This window comes from Trematomus bernacchii, unplaced genomic scaffold (genome assembly GCF_902827165.1).
Source record: "Trematomus bernacchii unplaced genomic scaffold, fTreBer1.1, whole genome shotgun sequence".
NCBI lineage: Eukaryota > Metazoa > Chordata > Actinopteri > Perciformes > Nototheniidae > Trematomus > Trematomus bernacchii.
The window spans coordinates 5,015,574-5,030,718 of NW_022988066.1; the positions used below are offsets into that span (position 1 = coordinate 5,015,574).

General features: G+C 38.3%; 1 protein-coding gene across 1 annotated transcript in view; it reads left to right on the forward strand.

Annotated features, from left to right (window-relative positions):
• Positions 1–14,742, forward strand: part of tacr3a (tachykinin receptor 3a) — a 53,288-nt gene extending 38,546 nt beyond the window's left edge. The window contains exons 4-5 of the mRNA XM_034120681.1: positions 13,319–13,515; positions 14,182–14,742. Coding sequence (XP_033976572.1) covers positions 13,319–13,515; positions 14,182–14,506 — 522 coding nt within the window. The 3' untranslated portion in view covers positions 14,507–14,742. The remainder of the gene's footprint in view (positions 1–13,318; positions 13,516–14,181) is intronic.
• The last annotated feature ends 403 nt before the right edge of the window (positions 14,743–15,145 follow it).

The window sequence follows — 15,145 nt, forward strand, 5'->3', positions numbered from 1 at the left end:
TGAAATTGGAGAATAGTGGGAGGGCCTAACATTCCTGAATACTGGTCTTTGGCAGGCAACTGGCTGGCAACTGGCTGGCAGTCGGCAGGAAGCTGTATGCTGGAGTCCAAAATAAGAGGCTCCATCTGTAGTCGTTATTCATTTGTTTTAAAGCTCAATAAGGAAGATTTAAACTTTAACACACGTTGACCGGCGAAAAACTGCCCGGTTCCCTCGGCCCCCACCACGTTGAATAAACAGAAGGCTGCTTTTGTGGAGGAAGTTACAGCGCTACGTACAGGCTCGGCATATGTACTGCAGCTTTTTCCAGCGGTATCCATAAATCTCTTAATTTTGCCCTCTAAGTGCACCAGATTGATGCATTTAACTTCAATATAAAGAAAAACATCTTCTGTTGTAACAACAATAACATTATAAATAGTAACATAGCTGAACATGGTATTGCACATTTAGCTTTCAGTGTTACTGACCTGAGATGTTTTTATTACATTAATTAAGGTGACTGAGGCTTTTTAACATAGACTTTTCAGTCTCCCACATTTTGCACAGAACTGTCCCACATTAGGAAATGCAGATTGTCTGGGACAACTTGGCACTAAGAGTACTGATATGTCTACCATTTATTTTCCGAGTGTAATATCTGCATTTTCTCTTTTGAAAAAATAAGTCTTAGTTTGGCCACTCATTTTTAATCACACACGTCTCCCCATCCCATTGCCTACATGTTAATGGGTGGCATTGCCTATATGCATTTGAAAATAAATAGTACCTACCCCCCTCTGAGTGAATACCTGTTGACTTCACATCTTGTCACAAACCAGGGACTTTACTTCCTGATTTTTGGAAGACAAGACTGACCCAAGATACCTGTACATAGTACATGGTTTGAATTAGAGAAGGGCAATGGTTATCGATGGTGCTTTTAAAGCCTATTGTATACTAACTGTGTGATTTATATTGCTTTTCAAATGCATATAGGCCACCCATTTACACTGCTCTTCCCGTCAAGAATATGAATAGAACTTAGTTAGATCGCTTCACATTGAGGGGAAGAGGCATTTTCCCATTGGTCCCAGTCCAGTTGGTTCTTTTCACCATTCTCCCATATGTTACAAATGGCGTTATGGCCATGAAAATATTAGCAGCATAGATCTCAGGGAGATCCTGATAAAAATGTTCCTCTCGCTCTGAGGAAACTGCCCCGGTGGGTTCATCAGGTGTGGCCGCCGACCCTGGAGTGACCACTGGCACTGGAATGACCGGTGGCAATGGTGTTTTTATGTATTTATTCATTTATTTAACAGGGACAGTGCACATTAATGAACATTTCTGTAAATGTGCCAGAGTTAGCCAAGAGGCTATTTTTCATCTATAGTCCCTGGACAGATTTTAAAAGTCAATCTAAAACACATTTCATTTTAAACAAGTAAATACAATACATTTAAAACATGCAACATACATTACTGGGATACTTAAACAAAACAATTTAAAATACAGAACATTAAAACAAAACAAATAAAACAAAACAAAAGAACATGTTAAAACACAGGTAGTGGGTTGCAAGGAGCAGAAGATTGGGTCAGTGTTGGCAGAGCTGATTCCTCACTAACCATATTTTGAGTTTTGATTTAAATAAAGTGAATAGATAGATAGATAGATAGATCGTACTTTATTGATCCCAAATTGGGAAATTGTTTTTGTTACAGCAGCATAAAAGGCATTTTACAATAAAACAAAATATACAAGAATAGAAATAAAATAAAATAAAATATAAAATAAAATATAAAATATACATGTCAAAATACAAAATAGAAAATATACATACAGATATTATATATATATACAAATATATATATATTCAAAATATATGGAATTATGGAGTATTAAATATGAAACAGATTATGTGTGAGTAAAATGTACAAGGTGGTTTTATTTCTAGAGAAACTATGGAGCAGAGAGTTCTCTTCCAGCCAGAGGTGATTTGTTGTACAGAGTTATTGCAGTGGGCAGGAATGTTTTCCAGTATCTGTCCTTGAGACAGGGGAGCTGCAGCAGTCTGTTGGAGAAGGAGCTCCGTTGACTGTTGAATGTGGACTGGTCTCTGATTGGAGATGGGATTGAGTTCCATTGCTGAGCAGCTTTAACAGAAAATGAATACTGACTGAAAGAACTTTTTCTGAGTGGAATAATGCAATCTCCTCTCTCTGCACCTCTTGTTACCCTATTTGCAGTTGTGCGTATGTTAATAAACTGTCTAATGGCGCGTTTCCACTACACGGCCTCGCTCGGCCCCGCTCGGTATGGCTGGGCCTCGTTAGGACTGGCTCACTTTATGGCGCATTTCCATTACAGTTTAGGAACTGGGGGTAGTATCTATAGTAACGCAGTGTAGGCGGAGCCGTGACGTGATCTTCAGAGAACCCCAGAAAAACAACACAGCCGTTAGCTGTTAGCACTCAGAGCTCACAGCTCCTCATATATGTTCAGAAACTAGACAAAAGTTAAACAAGTACAAACCACAGACTGCCTGTGTCATGGTGAATACAGTCGCTGCTTTATTTATGTCTGTATAGGCCGTTGTTGTGAGTGTGGACGGTCGGAGCATATACTGCGTTAGCTTAGCCAATCTCCATTTAGAACACACGCATTTTAAAAGGTTTTTCGCCTGCCGTCTGTCTGCAGACTTGACAAAGCATTAATTCATGGTTTTTACTAACCGGTATCAGTATGTTGTTACTTCGGCATCATTTTGAAACGTGTATTACAATTAAATCACGGTCAAATATGTCCATCTTGTTGTAGTTGTAGCCCCCTTGCCAGCGATGCTCTCTCTAGTTTAGCATACTCAGCCCGACTCAGCCTCGTTGTCTCTGGCCCTAGACCCGCGATTTTATGAGGCCAGAAAAACTGTGAATTAGGACCCGCCTGCCGGTACTAGGCCAAGTGGAAACGCAACCAAAGACGGGCCGCTGACGTCACAGCCCTCTTAAACCGTGCTCCACGCTGTAGTGGAAACGCGCCATAAGAGGAGGTGAGGTAAGGCCGTTGACAATCTTGTAAAAAGGCAAGCATTTGCATGTTTACTGAGGTTTTCCCAGCTTAGCTACTTGGCACTAAGAGTACTGATATGTCTACCCTTTCTTTTCAGAGTGTAATATCTGCATTTTCTCTTTTGAAAAACTAAGTCTTAGTTTGGCCACTCATTTTTAATCACACACGTCTCCCCATCCCATTCAAATTCAAATTCTTGACTGAAAGAGCAATGTAGCCTACAGTATATGTAAATGAATGGCATTGCCTATATGCATTTGAAAAGAAGTAGTACCCCCCTCTGAGTGACTACGTGTTGACTTCACATCTTGTCACAAACCAGGGACTTTACTTCCTGATTTTTGGAAGACAAGACTGACCCAAGATACCTCTACATAGTGGAAAGTGAAATTGACATTGTCAAATTTAATAAAAATACAAAATAATGTTCACATTTGGGAACCGATTGGAAACATAGGACTCAATCTTTTGCTTCACATTGAGGGGAAGAGGCATGTTCCCATTGGTCCCAGTCCAGTTGGTTCTTTTCACCATTCTTCCATATGTTACAAATGGCTGTCTAGCCCTGTTTGTTTTTTTGACCTTTCAGATGTTGTTGTATAGCCTCTGGAGCAGAAATGAAAGAGTTTTAAAAATGTTTACGTTTTGGTAAGTTTTTAGGGAAATGTTGTAATATTGCAACGTTGGCCTTAGGTGGGAGCAGAATTTCTGTATTTCTACTCACATTGTCTGAATAAATATATTGAACAACTAAGGGTTAATTTGCAGGATTGATTGCTTACTTAGCCCTATATCAGTATATAGCATGAATAATAATCACACATCAGTCATATTTGTTATGAATAATCATTTATCATTTATTAAATAGTAAGTCGCTTTGGATAAAAGCGTCAGCTAAATGCATATATGAAAGCCTCACTCAGGATTTTTTTACCAAGTGTTTTTATTGCTCTTGGGGCATTAAAAACAAGATTTTAAGTTTAGTTTTTTATATAATATCTGCATTTTCTCTTTTGAAAAACTAAGTCTTAGTTTGGCCATAGTTTGGCCACTAATTTTTAATCGCACACGTCTCCCCATCCCATTCAAATTCTTGCCTGAAAGAGCAGTGTAGCCTACAGAACATGTAAATGATTGGCATTGCCTATATGCATTTGAAAAGAAATACATGTCGTACCTACCCCCCTCTGAGTGAATACCTGTTGACTTCACATCTTGCACTGTGATCTGCATGCACTTATCAAAACATTTAATTAGGAGCAAAACACACACTTCAAGTCAGATCATCACCCTTAGCTATTTTAATTACCTCTCAAACAACCTAAACTAGTTATAAATGTTTATTTTTACTGTCGGCCGGGTCACTCATTACTGGATCAGCTGCTGCATGAGACAGACACTGAAAAGTATTATCATCTGAAATTAATCATTATGTTATTAGTATTAAATACATATAAGTATTTTTACAGCTTGTATTTAGAAATACTCTGTTGTAATTATTTATGCATACATGTGTTCATCCATTCAATGTGGCATCTGCTATAATGGGGTTAATGTATGATATTACTTAATAATACAATACACTATATAATATATTATATGATAATTACATTTTAATTTGATTCATTTCTTATTTCATAGTTTCTCATCATTATTATAACAGTTCTGTTTCATATGAGTGTTGAGAGCTGTATCCATAAATCTCTTAATTTTGCCCTCAAAGTGCACCAGATTGATGCATTTAACTTAAATTTAAAGAAAAACCTCTTCTGTTGCCAAAGTGCTGTACATATAATAAAAATACCCTACAGTAAAGACACTTTACAGCAAATACAACAGCACAGTTTGTTTAGAATATCAGTATGAGTATGAGCACCCTCTGTCCTTAGACCCTCACATCGTACAAGGAAAAACTTCCAGAGAAAAACCCACATTTCAAAGGGAAAAATGGGAGAAACCTCGGGGAGAGCAACAGAGGAGGGATCCCTCTCCCAGGATGGACAGAAGTGCAATAGATGCCGTGTGTAAATCGAAGAGATAATACATTTTACAGCGTATGTAGACCACATGACAAATAAAGAAGTGTAATGTAAACATTTACATTATTATTATGATTATTTAATATATAAAGACTATATATTATTGAATTACAAGATTAGATATACTTTATTTGATCTAAAATATTGATGTGTTCAAATGCTCTTCTAAACAAAACTGAAAGTTCATGAAAAGTTGTCTTTCTGTATTTGTGAATGAAGCGCCATCTCCTGGTTAAATCCTGAAATTGAAAATCTGGCAACGCCCTCTTGGAAAATAGTGGGAGGGCTTAACATTCCCAGATACTGGTCTTTGGCAGGTCTTAGGCAGGTAGCTGGCAGGTAGCAGGCAGGAAGCTGTAAGCTGGAGTCTGAAATAAGCTGCTACATCTGTATGCTGATGATGCACAGCTTTCTGTTCTTGTAAAAGCTTGGTTTCCTCCGTTTTAAAATGTAATACATTCTTAAACATTCAAGTGGAAGACCTTCTTACATTTAAAGTCACTTGGTACAAAGAAATGTTTTAACACTGTTTTTCTTTGTACCATATTTTGTTTTGTGTTAATTGTCCTATTCAGAGTTCTTATTTATTTTCCTGTCTTGATATCTTTAATTACTCACTTGTATTTGCCTTTCATCCTTGCAATATTATAAAACACTTTATAACCCTTAAAATATACTGCAAACAATACACGTGAAAACAGAAACTCTATTGTTTTCTTTGTTATTCTGTTCTATTTGTGCACCAGTGAGGCCTTCAACTTTCATTCAAACTTTTGCAGAATGCCGATGCTCAGCTTAGAACATTATAACACGCAGCCATGCTCTTACTATCAACACTATTATATAAAATGAACAAAAGACATCGCTTGAAATATGTTCTCTCACATTCTCATTAATCCCCATCCCATACAGACATTGTCTACATCCCAGTAGAGAGTCCAACAATGTTTAAATAAACCACAGCATGAGCTAACCTAAACCTCCTGTGCTTTACAGGATATACTTTCAACAATGTTTATTTAACTGCATGAGCAAAAGACTATATGGGTTATGGCTTCATATCATGCTCAAAATCTTGGCCCCCATGGATTTTACACTATAGAAACTTGGGATGGATGCACGTTCTTGGTCTGCTCTGGCACATTTAACTATCAATAGTAGTTGCCAGTGTATAATGCTCAAAGTATTTTCAAAAGTCTTCAACCCATGCTGTGTCTGCTTGTTCCCTTCTGGACTGTTGTTGATGATCAATGCTAATAACACAGGCACAATTACATTTATTTGTTGCTTAATTAGAGCATCAACCTCTTGAGTCAGGAATGTATGTTCATAATTAGAATATACTTCATTATGTGCACAGTTGCATAGCAAAAAAGAGTATGCCAAAACAATGATGTGTTAAAGCACACTGTAAGAAACGTACCGTGAAATTCACAGTATGTAACTGGCAGCAATTGACAAGTTACATACTGTAAAATTAATTACAGTAAGCAACTTGTCAATTGCTGCCAGTTACTTACTGTAAAATTAAATACAGTAATTAACTTGTCAATTGCTGCCAGTTACATACTGTACAACTAATTACAGTAAGTAACTTGTCAATTGCTGCCAGTTACATACTGTAAAGGTAATCACAGTATTTACACGTTTTTATTTACAATAACAGTGTAAAATGAAACACAGTAACTTCCAAGTACTGTATTTGTGTTTACGGTAATAGTGTTTTAACTGTAAAATGAAACAAAGTAACTTCCAAGTACGGTATTTGTGTTTACGGTAATAGTGTTTAAACTGTAAAATGAAACACAGTAATATGTAATTACTTTATTTTTTGTTACAGCAGTAGTGGTATAGCTGTAAAATAAAACACAGTAATTTCCAAGCATTGTATTTTTGTTTACGGTAATAGTATTTTAACTATAAAATAAAACACTGCCATTTAAAAAGTACTGTATTTTTGTTTACGGTAATAGTGTTTCAACTGTAAAATAGAAACTTTAATGCTATCATTTTAAGTTACAGTATCAGTATTGTAAGTGTAAAACAATTTCTTTATTATAGTATACTTCATGTCATGCTGGTAATTTACAGATTACCAGAAATTCTTGACACAATTTTAAAGCTCACCAATAACTGCAGGGAGACAGCAAACAATACATTTTAACAATTTATTCTTAATTGTTGAACGGTATCAAGGACATGTATCTTCTTGTGCTAAATGGGTGAGCATACCATGGCTACCACAAATGTAGTCTTCCATTGCATATCCCATGTACAATTATCTTCCATGTCTTATAAACTGTGCTTAACTGACCAACAGCTGCAATTCCAAAACAATGGATATTAATATCCAAAAACATGGAGATTGCATTTTTAAAACAGTGGCGATAACAAATCAACACAAAAAATATGAAGCCATTTCTTCTGCCAAGCCATTTTAGAGACATGCTGTAGTTGAAAAGGTGTCACGACCTCGACACAAACTGGAGAACCCAAATGCACGACCCAGAGACACAGTCTTGAATGTAACAAATTGTCTTTTTAATGTCAATGAACAGACAATCCCTCTTAAAGGTGGGGTAGGTAATTCACTTCAGAAACACTTTTTGTTATATTCCATGGAATGCTCTTAACACCCCGATAGCAATGAATATATTAAATGCTTTGACAATAAATACATAAAAAAATCTGTGGAAGCCGTGGCGCTGTAAAAAGCTAGACCAATTATTTTCACCGGCCCGGCTAAAATAACTGGATGGCCTACCTGCCTGTCAGCCTTCCATCTCGTGCACAAACTTATCTCGTGCCCTCATTGGTCATGTGCGCGTTCGTGTGTGTTGGAGGAGGGGCTCTGTAAGGAAGTCTGAAGGAAGGGGCAGATTTTTTTCGGCTGCGTGCTTTCAAATTCTAGCGCACTCGAGCTGGTTTCTCCATTCTTACCTACCCTACCTTTCACAGAGTATGTACTGGAATAACAAAAAAAAACGCTCACAAGGAGGAAAAAACTAAGCGTAACAAAAAGAGAAGTTAAGATAAACTTAAAGGTAGGGTAGGTAAGAATGGAGAAACCAGCTTGAGTGCGCTAGAATTTGAAAAATCGGCCCCTTCCTTCAGACTTCCTTACAGAGCCCCTCCTCCAACACACACGAACGCGCCCAATGAGGGCACGAGATAAGTTTGTGCACGAGATGGAAGGCTGACACGAGGTCTGGAGGACTGGCCAAAAGAAAAAAAACGAAGGAGGGGGCCTGAGCCAGCCACACCACAGGCCGTAGGACCCAGAGCTTCCCTCCCCTAACCAGAAATCTAACAAAAGCTACGGGAAACAAAATAAAGCCACGAAAACTAGACTACCAGATCCTCCAGAATACACATAATAACACAATAGCAAAGGGGTCTACAGCTCAAAAACAGCAGAGAGATCGTCCACAGACAGAGTCTTCCGGCATAGGGATAGGCGACTGATCCTTCTCCTCCAGTCTCTCCTTATAACCCGGCTGAGTGGAATTTAGGAACACCTGGGCAGAGGCGGAGCCAGGGGCAGACCAGGCACACCTGTGCAGCAGGGAGACAGAAAAGACAACACGGAGGGGAGCATGTAACAACAACAAAAGGCACTGTTTGGCAAATACATTATCACTATTCTTAGATAATATACAATATTTTAAAACACTTTGAATACAGTAGGGCATTCTGCATGTCCACAATGAAATCTAATGTTTGCAAGATTTCTGTGAATTTTAACATGCAAAATGAATGCAGGAATGGACCCTGTACGGAACTTACAAACCTTACACGTGTAAGACATGTTGATAAGCTAGCCGAGTACAGTTAGCTTAACTTGCTTTTTCACTAAGCGGCCTGACGTCGGACTGTCAAACGTTGGCTACGGTTACATAAATTAACTGACAAAATTATTTGTATTAATGACTTTCTTTGTCTCTTGAGTTACCATGTCCATTGGGGGAGGTTACTTCCTGGTTCAGCAAAGGGCGTGGCCGAGCGCTGAGTTGAGTTTCTCAATGTCGAGGAAGGCTGCTCCAGAGCCACTATTTCAAGGATGCTACGTCATCGAGTCCCGCCGAAGGACTGTTCCAATGTCCAGGATGCTTGGAATCCTACCGAGGCCGGCGTCCTTCGTTGCGGGAAATTTCGAGGCTGCACATGTGTATCCTCTGCGGTCTTAAAATCCCCATAATGCTTTGCGCACGGACCAATTTCCCAAATCTTTGGCGGAAAATGTAAGGCGGGGCCTCTCATATGACACACACCTGTTCCATTCTTCGTTCTCCGAATGCCAGGAAGGATTCTTGCCTCTGATGGACCTGACTCGGAAGACATGTCTTACCAAGGAAGCGTCCTCGACATTGAGAAACACCACCAGTTTCTCTCCACGAGCTGCAAAAGCGAAATGCTTCATGGGAAACGACTCGCTGGCATATCGAGCTAAGCGCTCATTGGTGGTTTTTACCCCGTGCTGGTGATTAAACTTTCCAATTGGCTCATAGGCTATTGTGTATATCTAGTGTATTCATACCCCTCACTGTTTATTCATCATTCAATTAATTCTATATTTTATTCTGTAGATTGTGTACATTACTTTTCACTTTACTGCTTTTTGCACTCCTGGTTAGAAGCTAAACTGCATTTCGTTGTCTCAGTACCTGTAATCTGTGCAATAACAATAAAGTTTAATCTAATCTTGAGCAGGAACAAATGTATTTACTTAGTACATATCTGACATTAACGATTAAACACATTTGTGCATTCTTTATAAATGCAAACTGGTCAAGACCACTGACGGAAGTAGTTTTGAAAAGTAGTGGTTCTGTCTTTTACATGTAGGATTCAACCCCCCTTGTATTGATTTGTTTTAAAATGAACAGACACTTGAGTCATTCATTTGTAGTGATATAATAATTGTGGGATTTCTATTGCATCCACTTCATCTGCAACGAAGAACGCCAACGCAATTTCCGCCATTGCAAACCGAGTCAAGCCGACTCCGAGCTGTCCGACTTCAGGCGAGCTTTTTGAGACCTCCCCCGGCTGCAATCGGCTATTCTCGTACTTTTGAGGCGAGCCACAGCTCATCTCAAACAAGCCTATTTTTTCTGTTGACTGTTTTTGTCCCTATAGTTTGTAGTTAGTTTTTGTTTATTAAATATTGTCAGACTATATTACTTCGGTGTGGATTTTCTCTTTGAAAACGAGTCACAGCCTATAGCCAAGCTTAGCCTCTCGGCGACTCAAACTGGACTGGGAATTGAGCCGCCACAATAATAATACAAATTATGATTATTACCTTACTTTTGTCTATTTTTATTCCTCTGTGTTGCGTTTTTAAGGCGCAATGCCAAGACACATTCTTTGTATGCTTGCATTGGCTAATGAAACAGATTCTGTAGTATTGTAATCTCTTAAGGTGACTCATTTTGGTCACTATTTCCATAAAACAAAAACAAATAAACAAAAAAAAAAGCTTCTATATTGGGCCTTGAAAGTGCTCTCTGAAACTTTACACCTGGGATGGCTTGTGACCATGAAATGAGAAGATGAAAACTTTGCCGTAGAGGTACACCAAATACATTGTTGGAAAGGTATTGACCTGGAGAGTAACATATGTCAGTATGAAGATTCCACATGGCTTCTGCTTTGAAATACTGACCTTTGAACCTTGACCTCGGTGCATGTTTGAAGGCTTATAATTAAGCAACAAAAGGGACTACAGACATGGGACATACTGTTATAGAGAGCTCTTGACCTCAGCTATCATGTGAGTATAGTCAAAGCTGGGGGCACTTGGTTAAAATGTATTTTCACCCATTTCTCAATTTGATATTTAAAATCTGATTACACACATGTGTTTGCCATCCCCTTAAACCCTCAGTGTATTCGTAATTCAGTATTTATAACTTCCAATTTTAGGAAAAACACTATATTTAAAAATTACAATTCCCTAGATCCACGCTATGCAGCTTGGTACAAATCAGCACCACAGTTGTAGTTCTTCCGGTTTGCAAAGACATAGGGTCTTAAAAATATATATCTACTAAGTATATACAATATCTAGTATAGCCAAACTATACACTGCATCAAGATTATGTATATTAAGAAAAAGATGTTGGTTTATTTAAGATATTTTAGATATTTTAGCTATTCTAGAAATGGTTTTTTTCGGTTGGTTCTTTCTTTTTTGGTTACTGTGATCTTCTACAGTACATTGTTGGTTACTGTGATTATCTACAGTACATTGTTGGTTACTGTGATCTTCTACAGTACATTGTTGGTTACTGTGATCTTCTACAGTACATTGTTGGTTACTGTGAATATCTACAGTACATTGTTGGTTACTGTGATCTTCTACAGTACATTGTTGGTTACTGTGATCTTCTACAGTACATTGTTGGTTACTGTGAATATCTACAGTACATTGTTGGTTACCGTGATTTTCTACAGTACATTGTTGGTTACTGTGATTTTCTATAGTACATTGATGGTTACTGTGATCTTCTACAGTACATTGTTGGTTACTGTGATTTTCTACAGTACATACAGTTGGGACGTTACTACTGATATTTTTAAAGTAACTCCAGAGGTACTGTAATTTCTGGTTGGAAACACGGTATTATACGATAAAATAGTATACAGTAATTGACTGTGCACAAACACTGTACATAACTGTGGATTTCACAGCCATTTTCTACAGTGCAGAGACATTCTTTACACATTCAAGAAGCTAGCCTCATATGAAATACCGTGTGTGGGTAATATATGTTGTATGGAGTTCATTGGCAGTCTAAATATGGACTGTTTAAACTCAACCCAAGATCCCTTAGCAAATGTTTCTCCTCCTCAAGTTTATTTACATATCAATCATATTGAGAAACTTAACTTCATTCAAAAGGAAAGGACAGCTTTTTAAAAAACTGTAACACATTGTGTTTTAATATGCTGCTAAAAATAGTCCCCAGCAAATACAATAGAGAGAATAGAAGTCTTCATTAAATGTTCACACTGGCATAAACAAAACTACTGACTGACTGCTTTACCACTGTTTAGCATCCTTCCAGCACCGTTTACAGGATGCCGTAAACTTCTTTGAGACATGCACTCAAAACAAGGGGTGCCAGGACTTTTGTTTAGTTTTTGGGAGGAATGCAATGATGTCTGTTTTGTCTCTGGTAGCGTGCCTGTGCTGCCTGCTTTTGGATTGTGTTCCCAGTTATCACACAGAGACAATGCAGAACCATTCATTAACTTCACTTCCTAGAGTTGTTAAATAATTCATAAAAAAGAGAGAAAATTGAGAAAATAAGAGACATTTTATATTTAATAATGTGTGTAACTACTAGGAAAATGGTTTAATACCATTTTACGATTTGCCATAGAAGTTGTAAGATAAAGAACAGTTTATCTTTCTTTACCCTATAGCATATATTTCAGAAATATTATCCTGCTGTATTCTAGGAATAGGAATTTATTACCATTAGCACGTAGTAACAGTGTGCACCTTATCATGCAACAAGAAAGTAAGACTGGCCAGAACATTTGGCGCAGTCTGGACTTTGCCGACATTATTTATCCAAAATCTTTCAAAATGATTCTTATTCCTCTCAATGTAACATATAATAATACAAATACGTTTTGCAGATTCATACCAAGATCACTTTCTATCATAGACGGCTAACTTTCAACACAAGATGGTAATTGCAGTGCTTAGGCTATAACTCATTTTTGCTATAGGGGAGGTTATCTATTTCTTTATTTCACATTGATGTGTTATGTGGTGTGCCTTGTGATTTGTGTTGTTTTTCGAGTTTGTTCTGGGACCCCCTTGAAACGAAACGATGCATCTCAAGGGTTTTATCTTGATGCAATATATTTGCATTTGATAGACTCTATACAGAGTTTTACTGTGGCACTATATGCCATACATTTGACAAGATCAAACAAACAACAAGTACATACTCTCTTGTTTTCCATAACAATTACCAGGAACTGCCAACATTCTGCAATCCGGAAGCTACTAAAATTAGATGCTCCACATTCTTCCACCAAAGTTTTCAGTTCCAGGGATGTGGCGGATTAGCAGTGGTTTATGATTTCCTCCTCACACAGTGCTGTCCTTCACTCTGTCTCTCTTAATGCTTCCAGGAATCCTAAACAGAGCTACCAATGACAGCTGGTGAATGTTTCTCATCCTCGTTCTCTCCTTCTTCTCGTAGGTGGTGAAGATGATGATCATTGTTGTTGTGACTTTTGCCCTCTGCTGGCTGCCCTATCACATCTACTTCATTGTGATGGGTCTTAACAAGCGTCTGAGCAGGTGGAAGTACATCCAGCAGGTTTACCTTTCCGTGCTGTGGCTGGCAATGAGCTCCACCATGTACAACCCCATCATCTACTGCTGCCTCAACAGCAGGTGAGTAACAACAGGGTTGTGTTGGCAATCCAAACTACTACTGACAGCGCTACTACATCAAACAACAACAGTGGGATTTATTTTTGTTTGTTGATAAAACACATTTTCTTCACTGAGGGTAATACAGTTAAGTTCCTCTTGAGTTATATTAAGTGCTTTATATGTAAGATCAAGGGTATTCTGGTAATCTCATTGGATGGAAAACATAGAATCTCTCTAGTGATTAAATTGCCGTATTAATGAGTTGTTATGACAGTTTAAAAAAGGGGTTTAAGAAATGATATTGCTCTTAAAAATGTAATTACTTTTGTGTCTCAAAGAATAATTGCCTTCTGAAAAAGCTCCAAGCCAGGATCACAAGTACTGTCTCTTTACTGTGGAGTACCCTCACCATAAATACTGCACTTCCACATCACAGACTTGTATTTCATAACTAGACAAATATTTAGACACGGGTCACGTACTACCTATTAAAAAGCTTCACTGGCACCTTAAATATAATCTCTTGTCAGCTAACCTTTTGTGCAGTATTGTTTTGAACTATATTATATACAACTGGTTGCTTATTCAATTTTATATATCTCAAAATACCCACTTCACACATTTACTTACTTTTCTGCCCTGTGTTTTTCAACCCTTTCCCTCTCCCTCTTTATGTGGCACCAGGTTTCGCGCTGGCTTCAAGCGTGCATTTCGTTGGTGCCCTTTCATCAAGGTATCCAGCTACGATGAGTTGGAACTTCGCTCAACGCGGATGCACCCGACCCGCCAGAGCAGCATGTACACGCTGTCCAGAATGGATACCACTGTGGTGGTGGTTTACGACCCTGCCGAGGGCAATGGCGGCGGCTCTGGGAGGAAGCAATCCCTGTCTTCCAAGAAGCGAAGCTACATCACAGCACGCCACACGGAGATCACTGCAAGCAACGGGGGCAGTGTGCCAACGCAAAATGGAGGGGCTCCAAGCGCTCAACCTGAAGAGTTCTCTTGAAGTGTATTCTCACAAACACACACACAAACATATGCATGTAAGAAATGTACACACATCATTCTCCACACATTGTACATTCAGACGGTGCAGAGATTTTCGCTTAATTCGCATTGCTTGATTAGACTTAGAAGCATTGTATCAAAGCGGCTCCTTTAACCGCATGGATAAAGAAATTATTTAATACTGCACCTTGATGGATAATATTGATGTTTAAGCTTCTCTTGAGCATAGATGGATCGTTGAGCGGGTCAGCTTTCAATGAATGTTATAAGCAGTTTTTATTTAACAGTTACACAGCTCAATCAAGTCCCCATAAAGTGTTTTGCTACTTATTCTGCAGTAATTGGTGTCAGCCGATATCAAGGGTGAACCTGAAATATTTTGTATTATATGCTATTAGATTTGTTCCTACATAATGCCAAACAGACTTTGTCTATAATTCTGTTCTGTTGCCTAAACCAACTGGGTTGTGTTTTGATTTGTTTTGTTTGTCAGCAGGACTACTAGTTAAAATGGAGCAGATTTCCATACAAAAGCAGATAACAAGTCTAATCTAATGTTTATATCATGTTTGGAGAGGAGGGTTGATGTGGAAATGGGGCCTGTTTCACAAAATCTCACAAAGGATTGTCCTTTGCA